We start from the raw sequence: 10,443 nt of genomic DNA on the forward strand, positions 1-10,443 counted from the left end.
ACACTGTCGTAATGTTGGTTGTCTACCTCCAAAAATAATACATTTTGTTCAACAAACTTAAAGAATTATATTTTTGATATTGCTTTATTGTAAATTTTTTGTAAAAAAAATGCTAAAAAAAACAATGTTCTAAGCTTGAATTCAAAATCAAAACTTTAACGTGCAACATTTCGGACTTAAAATTGATAGCATTTGTATTTTTGAACTTGAAAGTCCAAGTTTCAAAGAATTTGTATTGCCTCTTGAGGTTCGCGGCCCTATAAAAATTTGATTCTAAATAATGTTTACATTGGAATGTCGAGTCAAATTAGAAATTCCAATGTCAGGCTTGTTTGTGGGACTGTGTTTATCTTATCTTTCGATTTCGAAAGTTACAGACCATCAAAAAAAAAAGTTTTAGAATTAGGACGAAACCACGATGACGAAACTAGTAAATAAAAAAAATATATAAAATGTCCGGAAATTGCGTGCACAAACTTCTAGGGATAATTCCATACTTCAAAATATAACAAAAAGTTCCTATAAACATGGATCCAAAAAGGCTTTCTTAGAAAGTTACGGTCCTGTAAATGTGGGCTTTCAAATGTGCTTTTTTAAATTATTTTTGTTTATATTTTAATTAGAAAAACAAAACCACACACCCGTAGGTTTGAAGAACGCCAACTATGTTTTTTATTCATTACATTGTTTCAATTACCTCAGTGCGTCGACTTAAAAAATGACCTGTATCTCAAAAACGGTGCCTTCTACAACATTTTACCAAAAGGACATTTTTTATAAAAAATGTTTTTTCTATCTTATTATGGTATTAAATTTGCAAAAAGTCTTAAGAGAAAAAAGTATTGAGCGATTTTTGCCGCAGCCTCCCCTATTTTGTGAGCCCCTGACCAAGATTCAAAAATTTTATTTATGCCAATCTATTTAGCATCCTAAAAAACCTAAAGGTGCGTGGTTTTGTTTTTCTAATTAAAATATTAACAAAAATAATTAAAAAAAAGCACATTTGAAGGGCCACCTTTACAGGGTCGTAACTTTCTAAGGAAGCTTTTTTGGACTTATGTTGATAGGAACTTTTCTTTATATTTTGAGGTATGGAATTACCTCTAGAAGATTGTGCACGCAATTTCCGGACACCTGAATATGAATCTCGATTTACAGAAATATTAATTCTGACTTCACATACTTAGTTCCATATTTATGACTTCAAACTTAAAATTCCTTCTCCACACCAGAATTTCTGATTAAAAATTCAAACTTCTTCAGTTGTCCTGCATTCCTGAAAATTACAAGACAACTTTAGCAATCCTTACACTTCTGAATTTTAAAATTTAGAAACAATATTTTGGCGAACAATTTTACTATTTATTTACGTCCGTATATTTTTACGTTTTACATTTAGTGCTTGTTACCTGTGATTTTATTTAATTATATAATTCGTGGGTAGATAAGTTACCTACGTGTTTACTTGCACTTTCCTAAGTTGAATACTCTTTGGTTGTTTAAAAAAAATGAATAAATTGGGTAATTTACCCAAAAAATAAAAACACTGACTTCCATTCAATGTGAACGCACCTTTAGTTGCAGTTTGAAAAATCAATTATTTACAAAATTAATATTGTTTTTAATGATAGCAGACTTAAATTGTATTTTTTATTGCAGCCTTATCATAATAATGTTATCGTGACTGTCCAATTCCGTTATTTTTCCATTGTAATATTATTATGAAAACCGTCATGGCTGCGCCCACATACCGCCATAGTTGATTCCATTTTTGAAAAGTGACAATTCCAATTTTGACACGTACCTCTTTAAAATTCTCCTCGAAACAACAGTCAATCCTCGGTGAATCGTCCTGAGATAATCAGTGAAAATATCAAAGAATTCRCATGACAAAATACCACGAAAAAGATGACTAATAGCAATATGACGTGAAGTAGGTTACAAGTAGCAGCGGGAGAGGTTGTGTTGTTGCTTGTTTCTGTCCAGTGAGTGTTAATACAAAAAAGTCACAAGTAATAAATTATTTGCAAGTGGCTTAGAGTAGGACCATCTCTATATCTTCAGTGTTTGTGTTTAAAACTACCCGGTAAGTCAAAATCCCTTAATACACCCCACTGGGGTCAATGACTGTTAATATACGCCGGCATTGTGCTTGATTTTCGCGTTATTTCAGCCGAGAATGTCGAAAAAACCGACCACACAGCCGGCCCTTCATAAGGTCATTATGGTTGGAAGCGGGGGCGTCGGCAAATCAGCCCTAACCCTCCAATTCATGTACGACGAATTCGTCGAGGACTACGAGCCGACCAAAGCAGATTCTTACCGGAAAAAAATCCTCCTCGACGGCGAAGACGTCCAGATTGACATCCTCGACACTGCTGGTCAGGAAGACTATGCCGCAATCAGAGACAACTATTTCCGAAGCGGCGAGGGCTTTCTATGTATCTTCTCCATCACAGAGGATGAGAGCTTTCAAGCCACTCAAGAATTTAGAGAGCAAATCTTGCGCGTGAAAAACGATGAAAACATTCCCTTTTTGTTAGTTGGGAACAAAAGTGACCTTGAAGAGCGGCGAAAAGTCTCGTTTCAAGAAGCCAGCGACAGGGCCAAGCAGTGGGGGGTGCCCTATGTGGAAACCTCGGCTAAAACGCGGGAGCATGTCGATAAGGTGGGTTACGCTAGTGGTTTGGGTAATTGTTCCCTCTAAAATCTAATTAGAAGCTTCAACGAGACAGAAATAAAAAAGTCTGTTTTTATGACTGATAGTAATCTAATTTAGTGGGAACATTAGTCATGCTGTAAGACAATAGGTCAAAGAGTAAATGTTTTTCTAGAGTTAATTGCTGAAATAATACTGTTGGAACAGTACTCCACGATTTCTATTTTCACGTTTTATCTATGTGAACTATTTGATAAAAATGTTATTGACCTTTTAGGTTTTCTACGACCTGATGAGGGAAATCCGCGCTCGCAAAATGGAAGAAAACAAAACAAACAACGGTAGAGGCAAAGATAAAAGTAAAAAGAAGAAATTGAAATGTACCATACTATAGAGAATGTCAGATTGTTATGCTTAAGAAATAGTCATAATCCGTTTTATATGACATGGAAACTTTGTATGTAATATATGTATTTGTATGTTTGTATTTCATATCAAATTTTAGTTACATTTCATAGGGTTATGGCACTTGATTAGCCACCATTGTACCCTCACTTATATTTTTAATCTTTTGTTATGATAGTTGTTAAGAGTGTAAATGTTCGTAGTTTTAAGAAATAATTTATTTATGAACTGTTTATTATTGTGTAAAACAACTTACATTTTATTACACAATCATACATCACCAGTATTTCTATGTTTATTTTTCAGAAATGTTTTGCACGATAATTTCAGTTTTGTTTTGCTTTTAATGTAAGTTATCATAGGAGAAATACTATTATTTAGCAATTTGTAACTGGAATATTATTTTCGCTACAAAATAGTCAGATCTATAAATCTACGAGGGAAGTATATTTTCATACTTTTCATTAAGAAGTTTTCTGTAAAGTGTACTGCCATCGCAATATGTTATAATCTTATAATAAAATTTTACTCACATTGAATGCTACATAAATTATCAAATCCGTATCGTTTGGAAACTTTTTTTTTCGACAGATTTTTATACCAATGTTGATTTATTATAATTTATTGATTGATGTGTTGTAAACGCACCTTTACAGTTTGAGGATGACGTCAACTGTCATTTATTATTATTTAACCTAACTTTTTACACTAATTGTCATAAAGCAGCATAGATGTATATATTTCTTATTCTTCTATTTATTTATTTATTAAGTTTTATTGTGTGAAAAGCAAGTGTGAAGACAATGGAAATATTTTCTTTTTGAAAATAAAATCGAAGATTTTTATGTACAAATATAAATTTATTGAGGGTTATTAAGTAATAGAAAATTTGTTTTAGTGTTAATTTTGAGGAACTTGCATTACCAGAATGAATTTCTCCACTCTTTGCGATTTCCTGGACATCGTTAGAACTGCAAAAGGCGTTTCAGAAAAATCAAAACTAACAAAAACCTTCGTCAAATCTCTCCGTGAGCAACAACAAGACTTATTTTGCGTTTTAAGGTTGGTTGTACCGAAATTAGACCGTGATAGGCCTTCGTACAGACTGAAAGAATCGAAAATTGCCAAACTTGTAATAAAAATGTTGGATCTGCCTAATGGTGGTGATAAAATGGTATTACAAAAAGGCATCGTGGGTACAACTGTCGATTTCGTCGACATAATTTACTCTGTTTTACAAAAATATATCATTAACAAAGAAATCGGTTTAACGATAAGCAACATAAACGACTTTTTGGATAAAATCGCAAATCGATCAAATGATTCAGGCTTGGACGACATCGTCTTACAAATCTTTCTCAAATTATCACCACGCAACATAAAATGGCTCATCCAAATCATATTAAAAGACCTCAAACTCGGTTTTAGCGAAAACTCCATTTTAAACTGCTTTCATCCAAATGGGGCTGACTTTTTCGCTACGAACAGCAATTTGAAGACTTTCTGCGATCTCATTAGTGACCCCCAAGTCAAATTGAGCGAAATGGAAATAAATATTTTTCAGTCGTTCAGACCGATGCTCTCAAAACGTTGCGACGCTTCAAACTTTAAAAAATGTTTCCCCGAGTCGAAAAGTTTCATCGTTGAAAATAAATTTGATGGTGAAAGGTTTCAACTTCACATGTCTGAGGGTCAGTTTAAGTATTTCTCGCGGAACGGTTTCGATTACACTGAAATTTACGGAGTGTCATTTAACGAAGGAATTTTTACCCCAAAATTGTGCAATGTTTTCGCATCTGAAACCAAGAGGGTGATTCTAGATGGCGAAATGATGCTTTGGAATAAAGAAACGCGCAATTTCGGGTCGAAAGGAATGAATTTTGATGTGAAAAAGTTGGGGGAAGATAAAAAATACCAACCCTGTTTTTGCGTTTTTGATATTTTGTTACACAACGACAAAATTTTGACCAACCAGCCGTTGTTTAAACGGTTAAATTGTCTCAAAAGTGTAGTCAAAAACCAGGTTGAGGGCACCATTGTTCTGAGTCAATATGCTGAAGTAAATTCCTGGGATGATCTCGTCAATGCTTTGAATTCTTCAGTTGACAAAAACGAGGAAGGTATTGTTGTTAAAGACACCAAATCGGTTTACAAATGCAGTGATCGAAACAGTGGTTGGTTTAAAGTCAAAATGGAATATTTCGATGATGTTGTCCACGATTTGGACGTGATTTTGATGGGGGGTAGTTACAGTTCGGGTAAACTTAATTCATTCTTTGTTGGGGTCAGTTCGGGGGCTAACACGTATCTATCATTCGGTCGCATTTCCTCCGGTTTAAGTGACGAACAACTCGACATTTTGAACGATAAATTTAAAACGAAAGGAATTGATTTCAAGTCATTTTCAACCAAGACTGAAGGCAAGCTTCATTTCGGCCGTGACAGGCCTGACTTGTACATCGAGCCCCAAAATTCGTGCATTTTGCAAATGAGAGCTACAGAATTGGTTCGAACCACGAACGATACAGTTAAGTGTCCCTACACTTTACGTTTTCCCCGTGTTTTGAAAATCAGAGACGACAAACCGGTCGATGAGTGTTTTTCAATGAATGAACTTCTGGAACTCGCAGGGCAAAACAAAGCTATTATCAAACTTAACAAGCGGCACATTGAACTGTCTGAAATCTGTGCCAAAGCAAAACCTGCGAAGAAAATCAAACTTGAGGTTCTCAAGTCGGATTTGTTGTCCGATTCCGGGGATTTTTTAACCGGAAAGCGCTTTTACGTCGATTCCGGGACACAAAAATGGGGGCTTAATGATATCTACCATTCGATTAAGAAAGCCGGGGGTGCGCTAAGCTATCGCGTAGAACCGAACGTTGATGTGATTATTGTTTCCAAAGTTAGTAAGAAAATAGCCGAATTGATGAAGCAAATGAATCATTTTGATATAATCCACGTTGATTGGTTGCACCGTGTTATGGAATATCGCCAGTTGGTTGATTACAAGCCGGAGGAAATATTTTACAAAGGGACGAATTTTCGTCGAGATGTCGGTTCAGATTTGGATAAATTTGGCGATTCCTTTATTGGGAAAGCGACGAAAGAGTCGTTAAAGTGTGCTTTCAGGTTGATGCAAGAATCGGGTGATTTTTTAAATACAAACGGTGCGGTAATTTGTGGTGATAAGCCGAGTTTTGGGGAGTACATCGCGTATTTTGATTGTTTTGAAGAGATTAATAATCCGGATTCAAAACAGATTTATTATTCCCTTCCGGATGAAGCAGAGTTTGCGTTTTATAACGGTACTACTGTTAAAGAAATTACGTCAGATGTTAATTTGATAGTAATTGCAGAAAATAACGAAGAACGTGTGTCAATTATAAGTGATTTTTTATCTAATGAAGGGTTTGCGATGATTGATATTGTTACGAAAGATTTTTTATACAGTCGAATTTCTAGTCAAAAGTAGTTCTATAGTGAATCAGTAATTGTATAATTGCCTTTTATTGTATTTCATTTGTAAATTTTGTAACTGAATAAACTTTTAGTACCTAATCGAAAAGTATTTTCTTGGGACAAAAACAGGTCACCTTTTTCAGACCGAACCTTAATGAAAAAAACAATCGAATGTATTTTAACAGTTGTGGTTCAAACAACAATTTTAAAACTATTTATTATACAACGATATATAACGTAAAGTCATCTTTTTAACAAAGAAACAAAATGACCTATTTCAGTACTGTTACTTAAAAAAAAATATTTTTTGTTGGATTTTGGTTCAATATTCAGTTATCAAAAATTGGGGCTGTTCTAAATTTATTTAATTATTTATATATAAATGGTGACAACAATTTTTAAAGGTTTTAAAAAATACGTTTATTCACAGAAACGTTACGTGTGTGTTTAACAAAATTCTTAAAGTACAGTACCTAATTCTTACCAGTCTAAAATATCACATTTCACTTAATAATCGCATTGCTGAGCGAATCAACGGAAAAACATTTACAAGTGCAGGCGGTTACTGGACATTCCGAATGCTCACTAGAACAAATGAATAAATGATTTAAATACTTTTTATGACAACTTACTCAAACCAGTGGGTCATATGAGACACGTGCCCCCCATGTCTGCACGTCTGACACCACGTGAACCAGTTCGAAAATTCAATAATTTTACTACTATCGACTTCGCTGCTAAAATTCCCCGTGGTGGTGCCCATATGCATGAGACATATAGCACACCTCGGTAACGGTTTACGACAGTTGGGACATGATGACATCTGAAAAACCAATGAAAACTATACCCATATGTACCGACCAATCGAACCTTGAGTTTATTAGCGGTGCCGCCTATTCGAGTAAATGGGCCACGGCCCCTGGTGAGACCGTACATATAGGCAGATATACTTTTGCCGCAAAAGTTACAGGAAACGTATACTTGTTGTGGGGGTTTATCAGCGGGGCAATAAGTACTCAACATGATATCAAAGTGCGCTCTTTCGTTCCATAACTGCCAAGTATCGAGCAGATTGCGATAACTGAAATTTTTTGTGTATTTGGGAATTAGGGATTTTGGTTTACCTCGAAACCCAGTCTTTGATAACTTCGGAAAATTGTTCCACTGGAAAAGCACGGACGGCTATGACAGCAGTCGACTGAATATCACCAGTGGCGTCCAAATATCTCTGTAATAATTTAATCCCGTCATGGTTTGTCCCTGTCAGCAACAAACCGTCCAAATTCCCCTCTTCTATTAATTTATCTGATAATTTTTTCAAATAGTCGTGCAATCGGTTATCAGGTAAAAACATGCAGGCAAAAGCGACTCGATCGTCAACTGTTACCCCACTCTCATTCTACAACAACTCACTTAAACCCTCATAGAAATAAATTGGGCAAATACCAAAACGCTCTCAAAATTATAATTCTCTGCTGTCAAAAAGCTGAAAATCACTTTCAAATACGGATCGGATAATTTTTGTTTCGCCGTCGAGCAAAACTGTTTCCATACACTATTCTTATCATCGGTAAACCCCGCAAGCGCCATTGCTACAACATTTAGACCCAATCCAAACACCAGGGTTTCAGGAGCCCGACTTAAAATTTCAATCGCCAAGCGTATTTTCAAACTGAAAACCGCGATTGCTGCAGCTCTTGTATAAGCTCCTTCTTTTTCAAGTTGCTCCAAAAAGGCAGTCAACTGATTTGAATCTCTTTCAAAGTGCCAACTGCATAAATGTAACGCTTTATCCCTATCCTCGTGTCTGAAATTTATTTGTTAGAAAGGATTTAACTTAGAGATAAAATTACTTGAAAATTCGAACCACTCCTTGACAGTTTTTGTTCCCCAAATCTGACCATAGCAAGGAATAATGATCAGATTTGTTGTTACTGGGGTCAAGCTTTAGTACCGCTTGTACCCCCGGATGTTTACATTGAGTGCCGGCTAAAACCCCATCTTCCACCAATTTTCCGCTTAAAAATAGCCAATTCCAAACGTTTGCCAACATTTCATTATCCACCACTTCGCCGTTTTTGTAAATCTCTGCCTTGAAACGAAAAATTCCTTCAAGGTGGTGGTATTCAAGTCACTTACTTTTAAGCCGTAGCCAGACAGTGCCCTCTCTCGGATTTTTGTTGAAATGTCCTGTAGAGGAGTGTCGTTTATATATTTCATAGTCTTGCGGCCATAAGTCCACACAACGTTCGATGTGGGGGCCCAGTTAAGTGTTATTCTGTCGAAAACTGTATAGTCTGTTATAGTTCCCGACAATGCTATTGTCAGAAATCTGTTTTCGTCTGAATTGTGCCAAGAAAACGACATTATATTATGGGGGGACCCCGGAACTACGTTCCTTTCCAAAACGGACGGTTCTACTTCCTCGTTCCCGATTACAGTGTGTTGTATGTCATATAAATTAATTACAGAGCTTTCTTTTTGCAACGACCCCAAAAGATTGTATCTGAAAATGATTTTTTCAAATTTTGTTAGTCAAATAAAATTTTTAAATGTACTTTGTGGGGCACCAGGCAATTTTAATCACAGGTTTATTCTGGTGCAACGTCAGAATAGGTTTTTCAAAATTTCTTGTATCCCAAACATAAATATTATTTTCGGAAAATGACGCCAAATGTCGGTCGTCATTTGGGTCCATACAAACGCCAAAAACGGCTTTAGTTAGTGTAGAATTAGTAATTTTATTAGGATCTGCAATTGATAATTGAATAATGTTTTTAATGAATTAAAAAAAATACCTCTAATATCCACAAACTTGATATTCTTCATATTCATCCCAACTGCAATAACCTTACTGTTGCTACTAAACCAAGCCATGCTGTGTGCCGTTTCAGAGACCCCAAATTCAGCAATTGGTTTTGCTAGCTCCACCCCTGGGGCCATGGTATTAACTGCCATTCTCCCTGAATTATTTTCGTTATTTTGGGATGATTTCATTATATCCCAAATTAGAACAGAGTTATCCGATCTGTATTTGTCTAAGCCGGCAGCCACCAAACTTGTCTCAATTGTGTTCCAACAGACGGCATTGCATTGCCTTGCATGTCTCGGCACCAATTCTTTCCCTGTCAAACCTAAGGCATCATATTCCGTGGGGCCAAATGTCGATAATGATATTCGCCCATTTGATAGACCCACAGCTAGTAATAAATCCGCATCAGATTTTGGATAAACATCCAGACATTTAACATAGTGGTGGTTGGTGTTTGTCGCCAGTAAATTCGCGGACGTTGTGCTTGATAACTTAATACCTGCAATTTTTGAGTAAAATGGGGTCCATTGCGATGTATTAATTAATACTTTGTAAAACGTTATCTCTGTCTTGGTGAACTTCATACAAGCAAATTTCGGAGCCCCACGTGATAAATTTGTTTGTAATGGGGGTCCACTGGATTTCTAGTTTCGACGACATTTTATGGAATCTAAAATGTTAATAAATACTTAAAATTAAGTAAAAGAGATAATGGTAAATATTTTGGACAATTGCGATGTATTTATATTTTGAGGTTATATTCATGTTTTTGTTTTCTTTTGCTTTTTGTTTTGGTACCACTGTTTGGCGGAATGAGCAAAAACTTTTTTGCAACATTTTTTATAAAATTCAATAAAACCATTAAAAGCACAGACTTAAAACAAAATCCATGTAATACAATTTCAGTTTATTGTATTGTATTTGAAAAAAACAGAGACAAACAAATGCAAATGGAAAATCTGGAAGTTTCAGCAATTTAGGATTTGTATTTTTTGTAATCTGAGTGGTGTCATGTCCTTTAAAGGAATTGAATTACATTTTTCAGAAAAAATGAACTCATTTGATACAAATTTAATAGTTTTGTAAAAATTCGACCTGTGAATAGAAA

General features: G+C 35.3%; 3 protein-coding genes across 3 annotated transcripts; 2 read left to right on the forward strand and 1 right to left on the reverse strand.

The window, feature by feature from the left end:
- The first annotated feature begins 1,716 nt into the window (after positions 1–1,716).
- On the forward strand, positions 1,717–3,603 carry LOC123015947 (ras-related protein Ral-a). The gene is made up of 3 exons (XM_044416050.1): positions 1,717–2,086; positions 2,174–2,668; positions 2,937–3,603. Exons 2-3 carry the CDS (start codon positions 2,180–2,182, stop codon positions 3,051–3,053), a joined length of 606 nt encoding a protein of 201 aa, XP_044271985.1. The 5' UTR covers positions 1,717–2,086; positions 2,174–2,179; the 3' UTR covers positions 3,054–3,603.
- A 133-nt stretch (positions 3,604–3,736) lies between these two features.
- Positions 3,737–6,623, forward strand: LOC123015944 (DNA ligase 4). Its single transcript, XM_044416046.1, has 2 exons — positions 3,737–3,910; positions 3,963–6,623. The coding sequence occupies exon 2, from the start codon at positions 3,993–3,995 to the stop codon at positions 6,534–6,536; it is 2,544 nt and encodes an 847-aa protein (XP_044271981.1). The 5' UTR covers positions 3,737–3,910; positions 3,963–3,992; the 3' UTR covers positions 6,537–6,623.
- Positions 6,624–6,920: 297 nt separating this feature from the next.
- Positions 6,921–10,118, reverse strand: LOC123012385 (GATOR complex protein MIOS-B). Its single transcript, XM_044410265.1, has 10 exons — positions 9,884–10,118; positions 9,322–9,834; positions 9,082–9,274; positions 8,663–9,029; positions 8,377–8,615; positions 7,970–8,330; positions 7,648–7,922; positions 7,394–7,604; positions 7,156–7,346; positions 6,921–7,108 (listed from the first exon to the last, which is right to left on the reverse strand). Exons 1-10 carry the CDS (start codon positions 9,993–9,995, stop codon positions 7,027–7,029), a joined length of 2,544 nt encoding a protein of 847 aa, XP_044266200.1. The 5' UTR covers positions 9,996–10,118; the 3' UTR covers positions 6,921–7,026.
- Between the last annotated feature and the right edge of the window lie 325 nt (positions 10,119–10,443).

This window comes from Tribolium madens, unplaced genomic scaffold, assembly GCF_015345945.1.
Source record: "Tribolium madens isolate multiple individuals breed KSU strain unplaced genomic scaffold, Tmad_KSU_1.1 Scaffold_19;HRSCAF=116;Tcas5.2_LG9, whole genome shotgun sequence".
In the NCBI taxonomy this organism is placed as follows: Eukaryota; Metazoa; Arthropoda; class Insecta; order Coleoptera; family Tenebrionidae; genus Tribolium; species Tribolium madens.

Excerpts from the sequence above, each read along its gene's own strand:
- LOC123012385 (XM_044410265.1), bottom strand. The coding sequence starts at position 9,995 with ATGTCGTCGAAACTAGAAATCCAGTGGACCCCCATTACAAACAAATTT. Across the intron at positions 9,835-9,883 it reads CAGAGATAACGTTTTACAAA|GTATTAAGTTATCAAGCACA; the intron begins GTATTAATTAAT and ends CAAAAATTGCAG. Across the intron at positions 7,109-7,155 it reads CATATGACCCACTGGTTTGA|TGAGCATTCGGAATGTCCAG; the intron begins GTAAGTTGTCAT and ends CATTTGTTCTAG.
- LOC123015944 (XM_044416046.1), top strand. The coding sequence starts at position 3,993 with ATGAATTTCTCCACTCTTTGCGATTTCCTGGACATCGTTAGAACTGCA.
- LOC123015947 (XM_044416050.1), top strand. The coding sequence starts at position 2,180 with ATGTCGAAAAAACCGACCACACAGCCGGCCCTTCATAAGGTCATTATG. Across the intron at positions 2,669-2,936 it reads CGCGGGAGCATGTCGATAAG|GTTTTCTACGACCTGATGAG; the intron begins GTGGGTTACGCT and ends TTGACCTTTTAG.